A 25,477-nucleotide genomic window follows, 5' to 3' on the forward strand; every position below is an offset into this window, starting at 1 on the left:
CCCCCCGTCTACTACGCCTATGATTACAGCAACATGATCTGTCCGTCTTGTGTTTAGTGGTGTAATTAAGGGGTAATGGCCGGAGGCGGTCTGTACATTTTAGTATGCCGAACATATTATTGTGTAAATTCTGATAGCCTGTAGGCCTACTAACAGACTACATCTTTTTTAAGGGCCTGGCCGAAGAAATACTTTTTTCAGGTTCATTTGTATACCATAAATCTTGCATTTAAATGAAATTCACTGAAAGACACGTAAGATATATAATTTAGTAGGCGTGGAGCCTTGTGGCAGATTTAACAAACCACTAGCGTCAAACTACGAGAAATATTTAAAGTGTTTTCGGCTTGAATTGGGGGTGGTGACTCTCTTTACTGTGTGACATTCATTTCTCTAGCCCCCCACCCCTTGTACACACACACCGACCCTCAATACATATACTAGGTTATACTCATATTATCTCGGTTACCACGGTAACCAACCCCGAGTAGGGCGTATATCGCTACAATATCAATATTTTTTGAATAATTTTCATCTCACACCCTCCCCTCTAGTTGTTCAGGTTTGACCGCTATCTTAATTTTATGTACATGAATACGTGTACTCAAAATGGTTGAAATATTGAAAGCATAAAGTAGGCTAGAGTAGAAGACGGAAATGAAATGGGGATGACGAGATGAGTTACACCATGAAGTGTGCAATGAACGGACAGTGTCTACCAAACGGACTACCATGAACGTTCTTCTGTCGCTCTGCAAGATTCAGCTTCATGGAAACTTTTGAGGATTGGCGAATTTGTCATTCGTCTGCTCCTTTTCAGTTTCAATCTATTGTTTGGTTATTTTTCCCATCCCACCAGACACACATGGGCAAACCAGGTTAAAATATTCACAGATATCTTGATCTATCTATGTATCTCTGATGTTTTACCTTTACTCTAAAAAGGTTACAAGAAATTTGAAAGAAAGGAAAATGAGGGAAATTTTGCCAGGTTCTGCATCAGTCAGTTCATTATGCATAGAGTAACAAAATATTGGGGTCTCTCTCTCTCTTTTTAAGTGTAAACAAGATTTAGAAGTTTATACTTGGTTTAACCAACTTTTATTAAACATTTCTGAAATATTATTTCAATTGACAACTTTACATGTGAATTTCTTTAAACAGAAACAAAAGAGGGACATTGCATTCTACTTTGACAGTCTTTTAGAAACTATGGGACATTTTATTACAGAATGAAGGAAAAATCAGGGTTTTGTGTCTTTTGAACACGCCGAAAAACTTCAGTCTTTAATTTGATTGTTATTCGTATGATACTTTACTTGAAATAACAATTAATCACTAATTTATGAAAAATATTCAGTCCTGAATCGGTGCTTTTCAAGAAAACTTTTTTTTCATCTTTTATTCAAAAGTTTTCTTTTTTCTTTACTTTTCACACCTCAAACAATGTAAAGATGTTCGGGGAAAGTTTTATCAAGATCTATGCCTTTCAATTTTTGTTGTGGTCAGAATATATTTCAGAATTGAGTTACTTCCCTTCCCACATATTCTCTTTTTTCCTTTTAATTTAGCTGTTTTTAGAAATAGGGTTGTTTGTTTCGAAAAAGTAACCAAAGCCTTACAGAGACAGACAGACATGAGAGCATCCCAAAACAATCATTGCTTTCTTTTGTATGCCCTTATATGGTGTTCAAAATTTTTGTACATACAAAAACACCAGTGGCATCATTGGGGTCATCAGAAATGAGGCTAGCCAAAATTTCAAATTTTTTATCTTAAATACAATTGCCTGTTAGCACCCCTAGACAATTCTGTAGTCCTAATAAACAATTTTTTAGAAAATAGCACATTTCCAGCATAAATAAAATAAATAGGACAAGGGGACATCTCAGAATAACCCAGGATTTTATCAATAAAATAAGGATTTTTTGAAAATTAACGCAAAACTTGGACACGAAAGAAGTAAATTAAGAACATGTTAAATCGTCCAATCAGAATTGAATACAGTATCACAATGTATATACAATAGTAATGTTACACCTTGTCAAATTATCACCATGGAAATCCCTCCATACTACACAAACATATTTATATCTTTCTCCGGGATAGCCTGGTAACTAGGGTCATTCCGTCGTTTCTAAGGAAATCCATCAAAATCTTCGTCAGCAATTTCTTTAGCACTTTCCAATTCTTGTTGTTCCCTTTCTCTTCGATCCTGTAATAATAAAAATATAAATCATTTATATACCATTTACTAAATATACAATATCAATTAATAAACTTCCTCTATACCTCCTTCCGTCTTTTCATTCCTACTCTTACTCCTCCCATTTTCTCTAAACCCAGGTAGCCTGTTTAATTCTTAACCTCCTCACCCTCGTCTTAACCTACCGCAGTATCAATTAACCCTGACACATACCAACCCCTGTCAAAACCCACACCCCGGTAATGTTGTATCAAGGTCCTTGAAAAGTATAAATAGAACCTCATAATGTGAGTCTAATCGGTCTGAAGAGTTCAAACACGAACGAAACTAGTCACTGAAAATCAGGGATAACTGGTCACATAGCCAAACTTTATCTCTTTTACAATATCAGCTGGTCAAGAAATCATAATTTGGCCTGGGAAAAAAAAAAGGACACAGAAAAATGGCCTGAATGAGCAAATAAATGGAGAAGAAATAAGAAATAGAGGGAAATATACCACTAATGAGTGAATGAATTGAAAGATTGACAAAACATACATCAACTTTAATACTACAGAATACACTGTCTGTATGAGTATGTTAAACGTTGAGTTAATAAATGTTAGAAATAGTATATCTATATATCTAGTGATTCTTTATAATATTTGATAACACTGTCTGTATGAACATGTGAAACGTTGAGTTAATAAATACAGAAATAGTATATCTATATATCTAGTGATTCTTTATAATATTTGATAACACTGTCTGTATGAACATGTGAAGTGTTGAGTTAATAAATATTAGAAATAGTATATCTATATATCTAGTGATTCTATATAATATTTGATAACACTGTCTGTATGAACATGTGAAGTGTTGAGTTAATAAATATTAGAAACAGTATATCTATATATCTAGTGATTCTTTATAATATTTGATAACACTGTCTGTATGAACATGTGAAGTGTTGAGTTAATAAATATTAGAAATAGTATATCTATATATCTAGTGATTCTTTATAATATTTGATAACACTATCTGTATGAGTATGTGAAGTGTTGAGTTAATAAATATTAGAAATAGTATATCTATATATCTAGTGATTCTATATAATATTTGATAACACTGTCTGTATGAACATGTGAAACGTTGAGTTAATAAATGTTAGAAATAGTATATCTATATATATAGTGATTCTATATAATATTTGATAACACTGTCTGTATGAACATGTGAAGTGTAGAGTTAATAAATATTAGAAACAGTATATCTATATATCTAGTGATTCTTTATAATATTTGATAACACTGTCTGTATGAACATGTGAAGTGTAGAGTTACTAAATATTAGAAATAGTATATCTATATATTTAGTGATTCTATATAATGTTTGGTAACACTGTCTGTATGAGTATGTGAAGTGTTGAGTTAATAAATATTAGAAATAGTATATCTATATATCTAGTGATTATTTCACACAGATATAGAAGCACAATAAACATAGATATCATTAAATTTATCTTTTCTGTAATTCCAAATTGTATCAAAACAAAACTACTTGTGATTCTCAAATTTGTTTTTTGTATTGAGTTGAAAAACTGACTTCAACAAAACAAACTATTTTCTTCGTTTGAATGTTGACTTTTCTAATTCTCCCTGTGACAATCTTAGCCTCTTCTTCAAACACACCAGGGACAGCTTTTTGTCCTGGGACCACGTCCTGTGTGTGAAGGAATGCTTGTATGGGGGGTCGGGAATCAACAAACATTCCCTCACATTTCACCCTCAAAGAAAAGAAGAGTTGTTCAGTCAATAGAGAAAATAAACAGTTTCTTTGTCTAGTATATTGACGGGACGTTGATAAAACAGCTGAGTTGACAGACTAAGTTAGACTCAATCAGTTGATTTCTTCACAAGTCAATAAACAAATAAATCATTCACTCTGATTCTAACTCATATCTTTACTAATACTTGGATTAATAACTCAATCCTTCAGGTAACAAATCAACTGATTATCAATTTTCACCTTATACACAGCTTCAAAAAGGGAGTTATAATTTTAGGCTCTTAACTCTGTGTTAATGATGTCAATATACGATTAAATATTTGATTGATTTTAAATAATTGATTTGTTTCAAATTTTTTGGGAATTCTTGGAGACTTATTCTTAAAAACTTAACTAAGGTAAAATCCAGATTATAAGAAATACAGTAATCTGATTGGATAGAAAAAATTAAATTTAAAATCGATTTTAGTGATTGACTGAAACACTAAAATTTAGCAAGTCAACTTCTCAAGAATATGCCATGGGACAGATTTCTAACCAATAACCATGGTTAGGTCCTACCAACATCAACATCATTATTTTAATGGCAAAGAGATATCTATCAACTTCCAGCACCAATGATGGTCACAAATTCTTACTTCGGGCATCAACATAAAAAACAAACATGAGCAACTAATGGCTGCAACTGTTATCATTGTGGTCGAGTCAACTCATTTCAACCAGTGGTCAGATACTCTCACATGCCATCAGTTATTAGCAGTCTTGAAACACAAAAATTTGCTGACCAACTCCTTTGATTACCGACAAAGGCATTGATTGACAAGAACAAGCGGGTTATTTATATAAGGGAAACAACTCCATTATTTGTATCAACAAGTTCAGACCAATCTTATCAAATAACTCTTTAGATGATGAGTTATTCACATCTAAATATTTTATCAGCTGACTGAGCTCAACTTCAGGGCAGTATCAGCCTTCATTCCGAGAGAGTTTACAATGTCATAAAACCTGCATGCAAGAATACCACTAACAGTCTAAAACAACCAGATAACTTGAACTCTAAGATAATCTTGAATTGAGTTTTTGAGAAAATCTAGTTCCATATTTCCCCACCCCCAGCCCAAACTGTTCTCACACCCAGAAAAAATTCTGTACTAACCTCAGCTGATTCTAGATCTTTGTTGTATGACTTTGGTGGAAATCTCATCGCCTGAAAAGAGACAAAATATTTCATAAACAATTTTATAATATAGTCATCAATATAAGTAGCCAGAAGTGGACAGAAGGTACAACTGTTCAAGATTTCACTAATATGCATACCAATTAGACCAAAATTCTACTTAGAAAGATATCACTAATATGCATACCAATTAGACCAAAATTCTACTTAGAAAGATATCACTAATATGCATACCAATTAGACCAAAATTCTACTTAGAAAGATATCACTAATATGCATACCAATTAGACCAAAAGTCTACTTAGAAAGATATCACTAATATGCATACCAATTAGACCAAAAGTCTACTTAGAAAGATATCACTAATATGCCTACCAATTAGACCAAAAGTCTACTTAGAAAGATATCACTAATATGCCTACCAATTAGACCAAAAGTCTACTTAGAAAGATATCACTAATATGCATACCAATTAGACCAAAATTCTACTTAGAAAGATATCACTAATATGCATACCAATTAGACCAAAAGTCTACTTAGAAAGATTTTCAAAATCAAGCATCAACCAAAATATAGATTGTTTTTAACGTACAAAACCTCACCTTAACAGAATGATTGTGTATTCCAAGACAGAAACTGATACGTTGATGGAAGGCAGCCATTGGTTCTCTGGTTCCGTAAATATCACTAGTCTCTTTCGATTGGACGTAACCCTTCTCATGGTCTATTCTCGCTTCTATAACACCATCTCGTATAGCCTGGTAAAACACATAATGTTTATTGTCCGACCGAAAGGTTTATAGAATCACATTTTATCAATATGTTCTCATGAATTGAAATATCAACTTAGAATACTACTCTGAGAGGTTTATATTGAAATAAGTTCACAAGGGACATAACTCATACTAACCTTCGCTACAATGTATTCTGCATCTTCAGGTGAATCTAAACAAAGTTTACTGGCTATATCAACCAATGATATTCTAGAATAGGACAAACTGATCATACGAACACCGGTTTTAATAACATTGTGACGTAATCGTATTATCAATGTATATGTATCTTCTGCTTGGAATTTGGAACCAAATTTAGCTAAAACTTGATTAAATTTTATTAAGTTTCCTCCCCGTACAGCTGAAAAAAACAAAATAAAACCATTCATTACATGGGTTCTTACTGGAAAAGAACAAGACAATTCAATAGATTATCCAAACTTCTTTATGCATAGATATACAAGATCTAAAAACTTGTAAACATCCAGTACCCAGTCTTTTGTTACATTGACTTCTATAATTATCATTTATAAGATGCCCAGGGTTTTCTTCATGGAGGGCTATCTTACCTTGGGTGAGTTGGAAATAAGGGGCTAATGTTTTCTTCATGGAGGGCTGTCTTACCTTGGGTGAGTTGGAAATAAGGGGCTAGTGTTTTCTTCATGGAGGGCTGTCTTACCTTGGGTGAGTTGGAAATAAGGGGCTAGTGTTTTCTTCATGGAGGGCTGTCTTACCTTGGGTGAGTTGGAAATAAGGGGCTAGTGTTTTCTTCATGGAGGGCTGTCTTACCTTGGGTGAGTTGGAAATAAGGGGGTAGTGTTTTCTTCATGGAGGGCTGTCTTACCTTGGGTGAGTTGGAAATAAGGGGCTAGTGTTTTCTTCATGGAGGGCTGTCTTACCTTGGGTGAGTTGAAAATAAGGGGCTAGTGTTTTCTTCATGGAGGGCTATCTTACCTTGGGTGAGTTGAAAATAAGGGGCTAGTGTTTTCTTCATGGAGGGCTGTCTTACCTTGGGTGAGTTGGAAATAAGGGGCTAGTGTTTTCTTCATGGAGGGCTGTCTAAACGTTAGTCTATCTGGGATATCACCTAACAATAATTCTACTACTATAGCTAGTCTCTGCACCTACAATGTATAAATATCAAATTTGAACAAACACCATCCCTGTGACAATTTCAAACTAAGAGTAACGAATTATCATCACAAATCATAAAGTGGCAATATTCTGACTTTTAATTTATATCCTAAATCTTCGTCATAAAAAACCACAACCTTTTAATAATTAATAGATAGACCGTGGTTCGCTATATCCAAATAGCCTTGTCACATTCTATGAAGTTAACCAAGAAAAACAATGTGTTTGTTTTTATTCAAGAAAGGTTGCCAGTATTCTTATATTTTCTACAAGTGTTCATTATGAAAGTCAAAACATAAATATTGCAATCATACAAACATCTTGGTTGGGAAGTTTGAAAATCACATCAAATTGTGAATAGTTATTAAATCGCTCTATAATCTACTTACTGTTTGTTTAAAGCCAACAGCACTATGTTGAGGAGCTTTACGTAATGCCTGTACTAAATGTTTATGGGCTTCCGTATAATCTAACTGAGCTGCTTTAATACGACCTGAAATTTAATCATCATGATGAACTTTAATCCATGCGGTGTGCAATGAAGAGAAATTTTGACAGAATAGCTACCTGATCCTACTACCTGTCCATCTACATCTAGAGGCATTTCCTGTAGAACACCTGGCCTCTGTTTACAGTCCTATTGGAACAATGCAAGGTGTTTTCCATGTCATTACTCTGACCTGTATTACTGAGGGAAGCCAGAGACAACACAGATACTGTGGTTTCACTCAAAGCATGACAATCTTCAGTCACAAAATCCACCTTAACATCTTTCATTTTCATTGATAAAATAAATTGTGTTGAAAACCCAATTAGCTACAATACTTTCAAGAAACTTGCCATTGTATGTAGATAGGAATAATGTACCAAAGATCAACATGCATCTATATAATTAGATGAGAGTATAAAAAGTTAAGATTCTTACCTAAATAGTAAAGATATCGTGCCCATTCGTTATTAGAGGAGGATTCTGGGAAACATGATTTAGTGACGAGTTTATCAGCCTGTTCGTAAAGATTATAATGTAAATAATTTCTCAGTAAAAGATTTATTAACGTAGCTTGTCCTTCAAAATCACTGCGTAATGTAGCTGTTCTCAATCGGGCATGTAAAAATCTGGAAATATACAAAATGAAGATATAAAATAATGGTAATATTAATTATTATTTAACATTAAATAGGAATAATTATCCATATCTAGAGACTAAATCTACTTTATGTTAGTTGACAGGAGTTTAATCTAGACAATAATCCAGCTAGCAACTGAGTTATTCCACTTCCACCCACCGTAAGATATTTACACATATCAAAAGTTGTTAACCCCTTCAAGTAGATATTCATATAGCCAGGGATGGACTGTTAAAAATATCAAATTGGACCAGGATAACCATAATTCACTGTGAGATAAGGGTTGAGTTATAGAGTTATTCCAGGGAGTTATAATTAATATATAAATTCATCCTACCCTCTGATGACCTCTAGGTTGTTGGTCAGTTCATAAACACGAGAATGATAGTAATAACATTTAGCAGCTAACATATCTAAACTTCTACGATTGATTAATCCTATTTTATTCACTAACTGTTCCGAACATTTTAATGCCTGCAAAAATAAAATAGGGATGTGTAGAATCAAGGAAATGCTGCTTTCACAGGGAAAGTTATCTCCACCTCTACAAGTGTGAAGAAGAAATGGGAAATTGTATCCAACTTTTAGCATACTTTTTGTATCTATAAAAATCATCCTATTCAATGGATAATTACATACATTTTGCCAACAGACTCGCATTGGTCTATGCAATTCACTTTTTCATGGATTCCAAATGGCAAAGATGAAATATTTTAATGAAATAGACATTTGACACTGTACATATACACTCTGTCATCTAGGGATTTAGACCAACTATTGTTTCCAAAACAGGCTATAAATCTATCCAAGTGTCTTACCTCTTTATATTTTTTCTGGTCTATGAGATATATAACTACTAGAAGATTGAAATAGATATCTAATTCTGGAACTAGAGGCAGGGTAGCAGCTTTTCCTGATCTCGGTCGAAATGGTACACCAATACCATTTACTGTTGCTGGCTGTAAAATAAAGAGGACATTCCATGACTTACAGGTCCTATTTTTTTTTTATCAGACTGCATTGAAGTTTAAAGTTAAAAACTGACAGATCAATCAGGTAGCTCTTTAGTAAAACACTATTAAATAGCAGTGAATGTTAATGATATATAGGTTATAATATTAGACTATCATTAGATTTTAACTATTGTCTCTATTCATGAAATTTAATTAAGAATATGTAAGCCCTGTAATATACTTGTGTTTATCAACAAATTAGTAAAAATCCATAAATACTGAACTGCCATTATTCTGGACGTACCTCTATCAAGAAAGGTGTGAGATCTTCTTTCTGTTGTGAAGAGGCTGTATAATACCCATGAATTAATTTACGAAGAATATTTGACGATAATTTTCTACGAATAGACACCAACCCACGGATAACTCTAGACATAAATCTTGGTTCTTTTGTTGCAACTGCTTTTTCAATATGACGTACATGTTCTTTAATATCTGTAAATAAAGAATACAATTTAGAAAAATTACATACCGGTACTGGTAACAAAATAAGCTTATGCAATGTTTGCAATGTCAGCTTCAAGTCATTTATGATTGAATGTGAACCACCTCTGACCCGATGTCAGCTTAAAATCTATTATCTATCACTTCATTTCACAAAGTAATTGACCAATTCCCCAGCCTTCAATTTCTATAATAGGCTATAATAGTCTGACTACAAAAATATGAGGCCTACATTGATTTCCCCACATCTTATTTCAATTTCCTCACCAGTGGCAAGGAGAGGCTTTCACCTCCTATAAACTAATTAGGAAGCTGTTAATCTTGGATTAGCTTAATTCAATTTTGTGAAATGTGTAAGTAATGTTTACATTACTGTAGACCTAATGGCTAATTAGGATTTGTTAGATTAGACTGACATAGAGCCATTGGTCTTTGATTGCGTTTATTTTGTTGATTACTGACACTTTCATTTTTCTTTAAATACGATTTAGTAGGTAGATATATCCGTAAGAAATACCTCACAGTCAAACTAGAGACAAAAAATACCTTCTAAAGTCAACAAATCTGGATCTTTTTTGGTTTCTTCTTTCGTTTCTTGATCATCCCCACCCGACGCAGGACTCGAAACATCCTTCATTTCCACATCTGTACTCGTATTTTTCACCATTTTGGAAAACAAAAAGTCTCTTTAGTTTGATCTGACAAGTTTTACACAATTCGATTCTTTTGTTTATGAGATAAATTTCAATTATTTTCAACAAAGACAACCCTATTTCATCGCGGCATGATCTGCAAAATTTCAATAAAATGGTGGATGTAGTCTCGGACCGGAAATTGATAGCAGACGTCACAAAAAAATAATTGTGCATGAGTTTTTCTGAAACTTATGACAGATCATTCCAAAACTCAAAAAATGATATGTAATGCCTAAATTTTTTTTTTTTTTGAAAATGATGTTTTATTTTGTCCAATAAAAATCGAAAAAATAGTCTTGCAGGAAAAACCTTTCTAAAGGGAGGTAATTTGTAAACATTGAAAACACTTTTTGGATATTCCAGTTTCTTCTCTTTGCTTTGAGTGAAATATTTATTTAAGGTTAGTCCTCTAAATTTGTCACGTTGATTGACTTGAGAATATATCAAAATAAGATACTTTGAAGAGACCAAAAATTGTATTTTGACAGGCTCTCTTTGTAAAAATGTAAAATTTTGGTGTCTGTGTTTTGCCAACTTGTTTTGTTACAATGAATGTGTATAGTCTAGAAGACAAGAAGCATTGAATCTATGCATCGAACTCACTTATCCTCTTTTTAAATATGAGGTTAAGGAAACAGGGTACCAAAATTAGACTGATGTTTTAGTTTAGGGAACACCAGTAGGCCTGTTCAGTATCGCTTTTAGTTCTCTGTATAGAACACAATAGATTTGTCTTCGCTTCTCAGTTTTTTTTTTGCCTATTGATATGACATGACATTTTGTGTAGAAAGCAATAATGGCTGATGATGCCACTGTCTTTACTGGCTCTGAAACTTACTCATATCATAATATTTTGATCATTTCCTTAAACTTTTTCTTTTTGTTTTACATCATACATGTCTAATTATTTTCAGTCTCCTTTTTCAGGTATATTAATCAACACAATTGACAGAAATAGAAATGGTATCAACTTGATGGTAAAAATCAAAATTTATTTGAAAATTCAAATTTGAATTGACCACAAATAGAATCCTATCATGTCCCGTAAAAATAAAGTCGCTTTCATTCAGAATGAAGAACCAGCTTTCATCAAACAGTTTAAGGAGAGGATTGGTTACAAGGAAGGACCGAATGTGAACACGAAACGAGACGAAGTTGAGTATGACGACAGTGACGATGAAGGGAGGGAAAAAGAGGAGGAGAAGCCGACGGTCGTTGTTTTAAAACCGGGAGATATTTCTCAAGAAGAGGCTGACAAAATCATGAAAGAAGCCGAAGAGCCAGCTCATAAAATCGGTGAAAAAATAACGTTTAAAAAACCTGTGAAACGAACGAATGACTCAGAAGAAAATGGAGAGGAGCAGAAGAAAGATGGAGCAAAAGTTGCAAAAAAAGACAATAAAAGTGATAAGAAGAAATCGAAAGAGAAAGAGAAAAAGAAACAGAAAACAAATTTATTGTCATTTGATGATGAGGAAGAGGAAGATGGATAGAATTTGGAATTTTGGAAGATACAGACTAAAAACTTTTGTGCCAGGGTTTTGAAGGCTGGAAATAGAATAGACTTGACACCTCTTAACCTTGTATTGAATTCATCCACACATGCATTAGTTAAATCAGTACAATATTGAACTTGGAAAAGTTCACTATTGAAATCAGGGATGTGTTGAATTGAAATATTTTAAAGATACTTACTTGCAAATGTTATAAAGATATCAAAGCTGGATGAAGTGATGGGTTAAGTGTATTTGTTGTGTTTATGTATGAACTGAACCAAGATGACCACATATAACCTTGCATGTTTCTTCAATAGTGATTTGTTCAGAGGGGTTTTTATTGTGACAAAAATCTTGTTCAAAGGCTGAGGTGAAAACTTATTTTTCTACAATCAAGGTGTAAAAATGTAAGTGAACCTATCTGGAATATTTGTAAGGCAGCTTCATATAATAAATTTTCATTATTCCAATTGTTAAATTGAATTGAACCCTGGACTTTCATGTTTGTGAGCAAGCCCCAACAGCTCCCCGAAATCCCCCGAGACATTTGCACTTTTCTTTGGAGACATTTGATGTCACAGGCTAGGAAAAAAAACTGTGGAACTACCTAGTGATTTTTATGTACATTTTCCTTCCATGGACATCCTGATATGATTTGGGAACCATCGACCTAAAGTGACAGAAAAAACTCTACTGAGTGTAACAATAACAATTTAATATGATAATATCTAAAATAAAACAAAATATTATATAAAGTTTATATGGTAGACAAGAGGAAATATTATTTTATATTGAAAAAAACAAAGTGGTTATTACAACAAAGTTCTATTTAACATAAATTGAAAGCTCGAGTTTCAGAAATCAAATTACAGATGTTTTATGGTAGACATGATGAAATATTATTATATTATACTGAAAAAACCAACCGAAATTGCATCCATTGATAAATTCTAGTCGTCATGCATTAAGCAAGTAGAATAAACAAAATTTCAAATTATTACTGGAATATGGTGAAGCGTGGACATTAGTGTAAATAATAAACACTAGGTGAAGGGGACAACCAGGGGAGCCACATTTCTGTCACAATGAAATTGATAAAGAAATTTGGGGTGGGAGCAAAGCCAAAGCTTTTTTGAGGGGAGGGGGGGGGGGGGTTAAAACTTCACAGAGTTCGGAAACAAAGTGCTGAGTAACATTTTAAAACAGAACATTCACCACACAACTCACAGCCCAATTACTTACAATTCTATTGGCAAATAATACTTGACAAATAATACAAATTTCTTAAAACTTAACTCAAGAACGTGTAAAAAGGGGAATATTCTTGCATGTATAAAAACTAAACTACTAGTTGTATTATAAATATTGAAAGCTCTAGGTAACATCAGTGACTGCATTTCTCAAAATATCTTACGATTGTCTGATTTTTTCTCAATGTAAACTTACCCATTTATTACAACAAATTTCTATTTCTATATACATTGAAAGCTCAAGGTAACATCAGGGGACCCATTTTTTTAAAAATCTGACGATCAATTTTGTCAAGGTTCAAAATTTTACACTGTAAAATTTCACTCTTTTGACAAATATTAATAAGATTTTTAGAGAAATAGGCGCCAGATCTGGTCTTTTGAGGAATTTTTGAGTTGACTGCAAGAATAGTACAATATTTGATTATGATAGACAGCTAGCAATTCAGTTAGCTGGTGTAATGCTGAAAGATGGCTTATTCATGGTCACTAGTCTCCCAAAAGCAATGGGTTCGAATCCTCCTCAAGATAAGAAAAATTCTGATACCACAGCCAGCGCTGTTGAGAGTCAGCCTCAATTACCGGTAATTGTTCTATAATTGTAGTCACATTTTACTGGTCTCAAAAATGTTCACACAAATAAACCATATAATATTTTGCTGAGTTTTTCCAGTCTTTTCACTAGGAGTCTTGACTATATTGCGAATAAAATCTAAATTAAATCAAACATCAGATGAAAAATGTGGTCGTGCTTCAATCTGGGTATTCGTGACTACTGGATACTCTTGATCATTTTGTCTTTGTATTGCAGCTTCATAGCTACTAATATCCAGTCCTAAACATACCATTATTTTCATCTATAATAAAAAAAAAGTTGGAATATTTTTCATAATTCAGAATACGTGTACAGTAAACTCTGCGTAATCCAACATACACTGGGACCACAAAACAATGTCAGATTAACCAGAGTGTCGGGGTACTCAAAGTTTCGACATTGTTCAACATGTGCCTCGTGTTACTATTTATAGCTCAGTGACCCACATTCTATAGACGGTACCTATCTAATAAAAGACAATTCAGTTGTATACGTTACTATTATTTAATTGTTTATATTTTGAACTACTGTACATACGCTTTTTATTGGAATTAATGTATGTTCATGTTCTCAACAGCCTTCTGTTTGCTCATTTATTTGACTAGCATGTGGATCTATAGATCTATAAGTGCCAGTGTATATTTTGAAACAACTGCTATTTTGTGGCCAAAATATTCACAAGCAATATATTAATATTAATATATATTGTTACCTGGAATTTAGTAAATAACATCACACCTAGTGCCTGAAATAATAATACAAATAAATAATATTTTATATAAAATGTTCACCAGGGCTAAAATATGCTAGTAAACCTGCAGTAGTCAATGGTCATATACATTTGTAGTAGTAAATCTTATGCCATCTTTCAGTCAGCGTTCATTTACGCTGTTTCACTGTATGCCAATCAAATAAAATCCTTTTGTGATCAAATTCTTCCTAGGATTAGCCAAATTTAAAAATCAACACAATAATCTGTGAATCAAATCAAATTGTATATTTTTCAAGAGAAATTTCTGCCAAATCTAGAAACAAAAGGCAACTCTGGGTATTCTCTGTAAAATAGCGGAACCTTTTGGTCTAGAAATAGTTGAATCCTTGGTTTCTCTTTTACAATATTATATTGGTGTCTCCACTTTTAAAAAAATTCTTTATATATGGAAAAATAAGCATCTACAGTAGAGATCAAACTGTCTATGAATAAAAAGATCAATGTTATCCTGTCAAATGAAGAATCAGAAACGCGTTATGAAGAAGTAGACATTATATATCACAAACACAAGACAATAATAAAAGATATTATATACTTACTAGATATAGAATAAATATTAAATAAACAACAATTACTATAGACGATATCAGATACACATACCATTTCATATTTCCAACCTGAAATATACAAATAACATAAATATGATGTTTTAGACTTTTTAATCTCTTGGTAAATCATGATAGATGTAACAAAATATAATTCATTCAAGCTCATCTGATTCTGTCAATGCATGTTTCAGATATACAGTCCTCATCAGGACAGCTTCATTTTTAAATTGCAGGAGGTCAATTTTCAAAAACCGGACTGAAGTGTGAGGAAAATAAATGAACTCCCTGATATAGAGCTGGAAGTTGACATTACAGAATACAGTTTAAAAACTCTCAACTCACACTGCCTTATGTTTCAGAGAACACTATGCGAACTCTACATGAACTCTATGTGAACTCTACGCAAACTCTATGTGAACTCCAAGCGAACTCACTGAAAGACTTACCAGAAATAAGGAAACAAGATAAAAATTAATTCCCATGACAACTGCACCTAACAACCATACACAAAGTTTTAAAATTCTGAAAAATTACAAACAGGAAGTCAGTTAATATCTAAGGGATTGTAAATATTTTGTTCACAATTTATTTATAAGGAAATTGAATCGATTTGCATCGTTCCGACTTTCAGTCAGACGTCTGTGGGTTTTCAAAAATTGTTTGATTTTTTTTTTGTGGGTAACTTGACTCCATTTGCATCCATGACATAATCATAAAAAACATGATCGATTTCACCAATCAAACTCTGACAATACATACCTTCCATTTTCAAAATCCCCCATAATTCTATGGTTACTGGTGAAATGCAGTATGGGTAATAAAGCAAACGGAAGTTGAACACTTTGTAAGACGTTTAACCAACTACTCATATCATCAAGGTGATCTGTGGCTGCTGTGGCAACTACTATGGTCGGTAATATTGCTATAGTTCGAGTTAATAATACACGCTTCCATTTCGCCCATTTTATATTCAAAAAACCCTGAAATATCAAACAATATGATTCAGGATTGCCACCCTTCTGTCTCTCTTGTGTAGCCTATATTTTGTTGGCAAGTAGCCTTTTTCATATTGATCCAAATATATTTTAAAATGGCAGATACTAAAATTACTGAAATAAATTGACTTAACTATGAGAAAATAAAGCTTGTTCTTGACAATCCGGCAAACCTCTCACCTGCATGACAAACTGACCAGCATACGTTCCTGTCATAGTTGAACTTTGACCTGCAGCTAGAATACCAATACCCCAAATAATCTTCATGCCAAAGCCGTATTTATCATAAATCCAATCACCCTATAGATATATTACATTCTGATTATTTATTTTATGTGAAATACTTGGAATTGTTGGCACACATTCGTATTAAAATTATTTCACCCTAAATATATCTATATCATTTTTTATCTACATATATCTGGCTTCTTCATTCTCCAATATTTAGTCAAAACCAAGATGAGTTAGCAGAAACATATCTAAACCTCTATTATGTGTTTTGTTTTGATAATATTGTTAGTTTTACTTTCTTTTTGTAATTGTTTTTAGTTTTACTTCTCAAATAAAATAGAAACATATCACATTTCAACGATATCCTCCCTAATAAAAATATAAACTTACTGCATTCCGTAGACTGGCGTCATCTGCATCTGATTTGTCAGAAAAAGCAGCAGCGAATGTGGCCACCACAAACAGGTTGATCAGAAACGATAGAAATAAAGCAATTGCTGAAATAGATTGAAAAAAATTATTAATCGCTGTCTATCAGAGCGTCCTTGGCTACAACAAACAAATGGAGGGCGTGGGTTCTAAGCCCGGTCGGCATGAAAAAGTCTGATGACCTTGAATATATAGCGTGGTTCCTCATGATTCCAGTCAATCCAACTGTTAATTTGTATGAAAACCCAGAAAAATCAATACCAAGGACCAATGCTTAACAGTTTGCTTACTTTACTAAAGTCCAATTTTCCAAAACTAGTTGTCCTGATGAAAATTATGAATCTGAAACGTGTCAAACAAACTGGATAACAATTCAAAGGTAAACCGTACCTGATTCTATAGAGTAGTACAAATTAGCCTCCTTGATATACTTCTTATCACTTCTGTCAATTTCACGAGACTGTAAATACAGGACAAACTTTATAAATAGTTGACACAGATTTATATGAACAAAAAATTCAAATAAAAGTTTAAACCATCCTCTGCTCAACATGTCTATTTCTTACCGTGTTTTATTTCCGTGAGTAAATATTGTTCCAGGGACTGAGAAAATAACTGTCACCTGCACGAAGCCATTTTACGTTTTGTTTTGTAAATGTGTACACATGCTAAAAATAAATATAATATCAGTAATGAAAGGTATAGAAAGAACATACCAGTACTAAAGCACTATGTAAATAGATATTATGCGGCATGATAACAGCGCCTACAATTCCAACCATTTGTTGAATAGCTTCTTTATTACAATCTGAACACCATGGAAACCATAAACCAATTAAAATATCACCTTGGTTTGGTTTAACCGTTATATACTGAAAATAATAAGTAGAACATGTTGATTTTTGATAGAAGACTGAAGATTAAAAGCACCGGCCAAAAGATCAAAATTTATTCTGCCAGATTTTTTAACTGTGACAATATGACAATTGATTCCACAGTGTAAAACTTTGAGCAATAACATGTTTCAGGTTCTGCTTATATATACCTATAGTACTATTTGCTAACTTCAATAGAGACACTGAATATGTCTGAAGATCGTACATCGTGAAACTCTGAGTAACAACATGATTCAGGTTCTGTTTTAGTTCTCTGAAGATCACACAATGTGGAACTCTGAATAACAACATGTTTCAGATTCTGTTTTAGTTGTCTGAAGATCACACATCGTGAAACTCTGAGTAACAACATGTTTCAGGTTCTGTTTTAGTTCTCTGTAGATCACACAACGTGAAACTCTGAGTAACAACATGTTTCAGGTTCTGTTTTAGTTGTGTGAAGATCTGTGTAACAACATGTTTCAGGTTCTGTTTTAGTTCTCTGTAGATCACACAACGTGAAACTCTGAGTAACAACATGTTTCAGGTTCTGTTTTAGTTGTGTGAAGATCTGTGTAACAACATGTTTCAGGTTCTGTTTTAATATTTCTAATTGAATGAACATAATAAAACACTAGTTAAATATGATAATAAAATCAACTCACCATATAGAGGAATGTAGCAGCCATGGTAGTTATCAAGGCTCCGAATAAAGCCTCTAACTTTCGTAACCCAGCTGATTCTAAAAATAGAAAGGTGAAGGTGTCCACGCCAGTGATCAGAACTCCAGCCCAGATCGGAACTCTGAAATAAATATCAGGAATACAAACTTAAAAACAAGGCAGAGAGAGAATCTGAAAATTCTTGCAGAAACAAACCACTAGCAGACTGTTTTCAGTATTGTCATGGATTCTTTAACCTGTAGTCTATAACACACAGGGCCTCTGTTTATTGTCTCATCTAAATGACTTGATACTCTTTCCATGTTCACCTCTATGACCTTCATCACTGACATTGTAAAACTCTATGACCAATGCTTGAACCCATTGCTGATTCACTTCAGCACCTGTCAAATCGTCTGTCCTGTGTATATCCAGGATATATATAATATTTAGATCCAAATAAACCTTTTTCCATGCTGATTACGACCAACAGAATGATGTGAAATAAACTATTAGAAATACTCACGTTTTATTGGATAATAAATTAATAGCAATGGCGGAACCAATCACTTCCTGTATGTCACTTCCTATGATCGCGATCTCCACCATAATCCATAGAATAATACGCGGAACCCTGGGATACTCGACTCTACAAACTTCACCCAGGTTCATTCCTACAATCAATAAAATTCAGATTTTAAAATATGCTGTAATCTGATATGGTAATTAGACACAATTTATATTCCTGAATCAGATAATAATTTTTGAGACGCTGTTCACTTGCCACCTTTTATACATGGGTAAAAATTAAAAAGGATTATATGATTCAAACAAGTGGTTGCCATACAAGATACGCCCAATTTCCTGATAAATTTTCAGTATATCAAGGGAGGTCATCAATGTGTGTCAAATCATACTAAAAATCTAACATGTGGATATAAACCTACACACCAAATTTCATTCAAATCTGACATAAACTGTTGTCTCTGTCATGTTCACAAACCACTTTTTAATATCAGTTAATCAAGGAGCCGAAAGCTGACAAAATCAACAAGGTAGACACGAAATAAGATTATTAGCTACTGTACTATCCCAGCATGGAGGAAGAATAATAGATAACCTACCAGTAACACAGCCAAGACGAGCAGCGAGAAGTTGTAAAACTAACCCCATAACAGTAGACCACATTAATACCCATAATAACTAGAAAATAACAACGATATAAGTTACATTACATATCTAAATAGAACAACACTGAAGTGTAAGCAGTCTCTTCCTCTACTTAAAAATGTCTACCTTGTTTCACTTCAAAAATAAAAATGAAATGAATGGAGTTTTACGTCCTACTTTTCTGCACCATGTGGGCTAATGAAGACGGGCAACGCAATGCAGGGTGCAATGAGTGAAATTTTGCCAGGACAGCGGCATTAGCCTGCTATTTTTCGATTTCCAACTGTCGAGGGATCTTTAACGTGCACAGCCTGTAGCACACTGAGTTCATAAATATTCAAGGATGTCACATGATTTTATAACAAGCCAATCAACACACTTCTGCATATTCTCTTATAAGTTCTGCAAGTATGCCAAGCTTGTTACACCTGCGACAGTAACCAACATGTTACATAGAACTTATTTCTTTATACGTGTAATGATTGCTTGTGTCAATAAAACAACAAAATGATGTAGAAGATAAGATGAAATAACCTACCTTATAGTTAGCAATGGCTCCTGATTGTAGATCTGATTCAATATTCCCAGGGTCGAGATACGCGATGCTCATCAGAAACCCTGGACCAGTGAACGCCCATAATTTCTTAAAACTAAATCCTGACTGAAAATACAAGATAGAATAAAAATATATCTGTAATTATCAATATTATATCTATTATGGAATGATGTCATCGTTGCTATAACTGACTGAGATAATATCAATGACTACATGGTAGAGTATATTTCTGGTTCATTGTATGCTCTTTTCAACATTCTCTATCTAAGGTATGCAAGCCAAATCATATCTAAATATTGGGGTGAAAACTAATTCTGCTTTTAGACAGTTTCCTGTATATCAAAACAAACAAACAATGTGGAATCTATCTCAATCACAAGCTCAATTGTGATTGGACAGACGAACAAAGAATTCATTTTAAAAATTTCAAAATACAGAAAAACAATTAACTGAGTATATGAATAGAAATTTAAAACTCACCGAGTCTGAATAATCTACAGGTACCTGCCCAGGTGTAATCTCAAAACCTCGTTGTATTTTCTTTAATGTTTCTGGACTTTCTTCTTCTGTTACACTGTTAGGTGTTTCCCCGGCTAATAGTGGTGTTTTTTCTAACGCCGACATCTCAGGTTTTCAACAACTAGCTAGCCTCAGAATTATTTACAGAAAAATAAGGTATTTTCTTAATCAGATCATTTTCTGCAATAATAACAGAAAATTCACAAAATAATTAAAAATATTACTAATCACCCACACGGCAGATAATTGAGAGAAATCTTGATTAATATGCAGGTGTTTCAAAATCTAAAAACTCAATATGATTATACACCAATGTATACCATAACAACTAGGCCAACAAGAATCATGTCTTCTAGTTGCACCTTATTCAAACCTGTAGGCAACTGATTGGATAACAACTAAGGTTCTCAGGGATCCTGTCTACCAGCTGGTCCTTTGTCAAATCTCTTGAAAATGATTTTACAAGGTTACAAATAACTTTGGTTCTCAAGGATCCTGTCTACCAGCTGGTTATTGGTCAAACACCAATGGCAATGATTTTACATGGATAACAACTTAGATTCTTTAAACCTGTCTACTAGCTGGTCCTTGGTCAACTCTCTTGGTAATGATTTTACGAGGTTGATAGCTTTGGTTCTCAAGGATCCTGTCTACCAGAAGGTTCCTGGTTATACCTCTTGACAATCACTGAGCTTTTAGAAACTTAGGTTCAAGAGGTTTTTCTTAGCCAAACCTCTTGGTATTGATCTTTCCAGATAATTCATAGCAAATAACAATTTAATTATGCAAAATTTACAATAATTCATTACATCAACCCCGTCCTTTATAATTATCTGTCACGTACAAAGGTTACAAATATCACGTTCCATATCTTTATCATAACGCATTTATATCAGATAATGATAGCATTATATCATTGCTGATTAGATAATAATAAATATTTACTCTACTTTTATTTTATTTCATTTCCAAACACAGAGAGATAGCCTAGACTTGAAGATCATCTTCACAACATCTAGACGCAATTCCTAATAACTTGACATTGTGAAGAGGAGTGAAGATCTTGGTGGGGTGGGGTGTTGAGGGTCACGTGTTGAGTGTTGGCCCAACACTTTTGGGGTTTAGGGTTGGAGTGAAAAATTCTGTCAAATGAAAGGAGGAGATAGTAATGGAACTAGGTTAAATATAGGGCGACAGGAGGGGGTGTCCGTAACTTACAGCTCACATAACAGAAAAGGGGGAGGGGAGAGTGGTATCTGAAAGAGAGAGTGAAATTTTAGAATTTTATATGGGTACAGATATTTCTTGATGACTGGAAAAAAGTTGCCACCCCCTCTCCTCTCAAGATATATTTTGTTATCTTTATAGTTATATGACTTGTTTATTTTTAGCTACAATTTTTAACCTTATCACAATATGTTCAATAACCTATATACACTGACAGTCACCTGATTTCTGTTGTAAAGAAATTTCTAAAATCGTGAAGACCTAATGTGATAAAGCAATTTTTGCGATAAGTGACGTCATCAAACATTTAGATTTAGTGGAATTGAAGGAATATCTGATTAAATTGATGCTATCAGTGTCCCTGATACAGATAAAGATTTAGAAAACTTTAATTGCTGTTGTACACCTAAAATATAATTTTCAATAAAAAGTTTCAGTAAGTTTTACAAGTCCTAATTTAGTTCATCATCTAAAAAACAATACGTAGAAGTCAAAATTATAATTCACTATAGATGAATTACTGTCTTTTTAGGATTTCGAGAAGTATCTTACCTTCATATTATGATATTAAATTACATCCATATTGCTCAAAATATTTCAAACATCTTTTAACAAGTGTTAAGTCATGATCAAGTGTAGATGTGTCACAGTCAAAACAGGATCTTCACACTTGAGTTCAGAGTTCACTTGCTACTGGTTATATAATCTATTGTCTTGAAGTATCTAGAAATATTAAAACAGAACCTGAAACATGTTGATTCTCGACTTTTTACTTTCAAATGTGTTTAATTCTGGATACACATGAATTTGAAGACTCAAATTTCAATGGTGAGCTGTGAACACTATTACTGATTAGCTTAGCTGAAAAATGTCCATTTCTGAGACTAAGGCATGATGGGTCAAAAAAATGGCGTATGTATACCTAATCTATACAATGCAGACAATTTAGATTCTCTGAAAGAAATGGCCAGTCACAGACGGCAAATAGGTACCGTATCCCATAAAAGTGGGCATGCCCTGCCTTACCGGTGATACCCTCAATATTTATCATAGAACTTTATCATTCTTATTAAACCATGTATCCAGCCATAAACAAATATTGTAATAAGCCAGTCAACTGCGAATTCAAATAATTAATGCATCAGCCATTAACCTAATTACTGTACAGTACAGTCATACTATCAAACCTTACTTCATGACCTTTTTAGAATAGTATTCTCATCTCACTCTAGTCCTATAAGAGATGCTCAGTAAATACCCCCAAAGATATTTTCTGGAAGATTTATTTATGATTTTGTCTTTGGTCAAACTTCTTGACAATGTTTTTCGTTTTTTTGGAAACAACAGCTTCAGTTTTTCAAAGAGAAAAAAAATGAAATGAAATGAATAGAGTTTTCAGACAGATAATGCCATGCATTGTGCAATGAGGGAAATTTTGCCAGGACAGCACATTAGTCTACTCTTTTTCGATTTCAAACTGTCAATGAATCTATAAGTGCAATTCTTTGTTTTATAGCCCTAACTCCTTATTTGTGACCTTGGCCAGTGCTTTATGTGCAAACTTTTTCACTCCTTCTACAGCCTGTAGCACACGGGGCCTCGGTTTATTGTCCCATCCGAAGTCTTTCCATGTCAATCCCTCCAAACTGCATCACTGACAAGGAGGAGGTGGGTTGAAAACTCCAAAGGTTTCATTTTATTTTTCAAGGATAACAACTTATGTTCTCGAGGATCCAATCCTTTACGCTCGGAAAACAATAAAGACTTCAGCATCACCTGTTTCTTCTATGACCAACCAATACCCCTTGCATGGTAGAACTTGCCTATCTTCTTTAGTTCTTCTGAAGGATCCTTTTCAGTTTTCTATCTAATAAATATTGTCCCGTCTCAGACAGTTTTCTCAATGGACCTATTATAAACAACTGAACACAGCTCCAAGTAGACTTTTCCTGTCACACGTCAAATAATTGAACTACATGAACTAGATGTTAGATCTATGGTATGACAAAAGTTCAGAATTTTTTTTGGGGGGGTGTTTGTTTCATTAATCTTAAAAAAAAACGTAAACAAAACTGGATAATCACGACTTTATTGACCTTGAACTTGAACCTTGCTATCGGTGAAGCATTTTTTGGGGTGGAAAATGAGTCTTTAATGATATATTTTCTTCGAATATGAAAAAGAAAGAGTTACGGAAATTTTGCTTTGAGATCATTAATTTTATGGCTCAGCAACAAAAAACGGAATTCCATCGTACTTTAAAAAAAAAAAAGTATTCGGTAGTGTTTGAAACTGTCGGTGGTAAAAAGATAATCTCCGGGGATTTCAACCAATCAGAAGCAGGACGGATATTCCCAGTTACTAAATATAGAATTTCTCGGAAACCATCCATTTCCTAGAATTTGACAATCGAGAATAATAATACGCATTGAAATCTGGTTGATAATTTCCAGAGAAACGGTGAGTAAAACGCCGAATTCTTTTGATTTCGTTTGGTTTTCACTTCCTAGTTGAGTCATTCTGTTGTCAATTGGCGAGGGTCGAAGATCTGCTCGACCCTTTTGACGACTAGACTGCAAATAAAAGTAAAACAAACGGATGTCGCTTCATGAGGATTTTTTATGGACATACTTGTCTTTTGTGTCATTGCTGTATGCATTTGTCCTGAATGTGTCATCTTTATCATTTCTACTTTCAAAAATATTTTGACTCAGTTTTTGTTTGCAATTATTGATACGGACAGAAACAATTGAATGAGCCTAAGTCTAGGATTGCAGCGAGGGCCTGAACTATATGTTGGACCTGCAGAGTAATAAAGATTAAAAATGAGCTCAATCAGCAGGTAAATCATATAATAAGAGTCCCACTGGAGCTTACAGATTGCTGAAATTCGATAAAGTAAATACACATCAATACAGAAAGCTGAAAGTGAGCTCGCTCAGCAGGTAAAGACAACATTTAACAACTTATCCCTTTAATAAGACTGCTAGGCATTTAAGTTTTGAAATAAGTATAAGCTGTGAGTAATCTATTGTTGATATTTTGAGCTTTGTGTTGCAAAATATAAATCGGTCACTAAATGGCCGACTAGATCAAGGTGACATTATTAGGTTTTCTTAGAATTGACTATGTTTATTGTAACCTAATTTGATATCAGCTAACTAGAGTGCATGTAATAATCAGTCAATTTCCTAGAATTCTTGAATCTATTTAGAAACTTCATAGAAATTGGTAAGATAATGTTTAGGTGTTGTCACGTACACATGTATATTGCATCAGGGTTCAGTGGATTGTAGACTAATATTCTTATGCAGTCTGCATCTTAATTTGGTTTTGGAAGTGTTAAATATTTATTAAAACTGTTTTGAAGTTAAATGAATTCATTTTAAGCATAAAAAAAAACTTATTTTGAAGTGTAAACTTAGGAGTCTTATGGTGAAATTTTGATAAAATCGTGGATTATGGTGTTGGATACAATAGTCTTGATTCTGCGCTGATTCTTGAGTCATACACGAGACATTTAATTGGACCAATCATTTGCTAGAGTGTTAAACAGCAGTTTTTGGATTCATATATATATCAAAGCATATGGTTGATTCAGCGTAGATCTTTTTTTAGGCCCACATGTTTATTGAATTATTCGATAAATACTGGGATTTAATTTTGGTATCGTACCAGTAGAGCTTATTCTTGTTGGAACACCATACTCAGAATATAATAATAATAAGTAGGATTTCCTAATGTCTGTTTCATTTTCAAAAAGTTGCGTTCTTGTGTCACATGAAGACATGATACATTCTCAGAAAGTTAGT

The 25,477-nt window shown here is 33.4% G+C and overlaps 3 protein-coding genes across 3 annotated transcripts; 1 reads left to right on the forward strand and 2 right to left on the reverse strand.

Moving 5' to 3' along the window:
• Window positions 1–1,071: 1,071 nt before the first annotated feature.
• Window positions 1,072–10,459, reverse strand: LOTGIDRAFT_207043 (hypothetical protein). Its single transcript, XM_009064230.1, has 11 exons — window positions 10,192–10,459; window positions 9,446–9,636; window positions 9,007–9,147; window positions 8,526–8,662; window positions 7,986–8,176; window positions 7,450–7,553; window positions 6,936–7,050; window positions 6,064–6,287; window positions 5,756–5,911; window positions 5,133–5,183; window positions 1,072–2,215 (listed from the first exon to the last, which is right to left on the reverse strand). The coding sequence occupies exons 1-11, from the start codon at window positions 10,310–10,312 to the stop codon at window positions 2,138–2,140; spliced, it is 1,509 nt and encodes a 502-aa protein (XP_009062478.1). The 5' UTR covers window positions 10,313–10,459; the 3' UTR covers window positions 1,072–2,137.
• Window positions 10,460–11,377: 918 nt separating this feature from the next.
• On the forward strand, window positions 11,378–11,695 carry LOTGIDRAFT_89339 (hypothetical protein; the record flags this gene model as incomplete). The annotated part of the gene is made up of 1 exon (XM_009064231.1): window positions 11,378–11,695. A coding segment is annotated over one exon (318 nt), but the record flags the coding sequence as incomplete, so codon positions are not given.
• Window positions 11,696–15,732: 4,037 nt separating this feature from the next.
• LOTGIDRAFT_128586 (hypothetical protein) lies at window positions 15,733–20,021 on the reverse strand (the record flags this gene model as incomplete). Its single annotated transcript, XM_009064232.1, has 9 exons — window positions 15,733–15,981; window positions 16,177–16,296; window positions 16,618–16,724; window positions 17,047–17,116; window positions 17,373–17,528; window positions 18,197–18,335; window positions 18,720–18,867; window positions 19,318–19,396; window positions 19,902–20,021. Coding segments are annotated over 9 exons (1,188 nt in total), but the record flags the coding sequence as incomplete, so codon positions are not given.
• Between the last annotated feature and the right edge of the window lie 5,456 nt (window positions 20,022–25,477).

This window comes from Lottia gigantea (genome assembly GCF_000327385.1).
Source record: "Lottia gigantea unplaced genomic scaffold LOTGIsca_61, whole genome shotgun sequence".
In the NCBI taxonomy this organism is placed as follows: Eukaryota; Metazoa; Mollusca; class Gastropoda; family Lottiidae; genus Lottia; species Lottia gigantea.

What these genes read in the sequence shown, in the direction of transcription:
- LOTGIDRAFT_207043 (XM_009064230.1), bottom strand. Translation starts at nt 10,312, where the DNA reads ATGGTGAAAAATACGAGTACAGATGTGGAAATGAAGGATGTTTCGAGT. An exon ending in ACCAGAAAAAATATAAAGAG is followed by an intron (nt 8,663 to 9,006) that starts GTAAGACACTTG and finishes TTATTTTTGCAG; the next exon opens with GCATTAAAATGTTCGGAACA. An exon ending in TACACAATCATTCTGTTAAG is followed by an intron (nt 5,184 to 5,755) that starts GTGAGGTTTTGT and finishes GTCTCTTTTCAG; the next exon opens with GCGATGAGATTTCCACCAAA.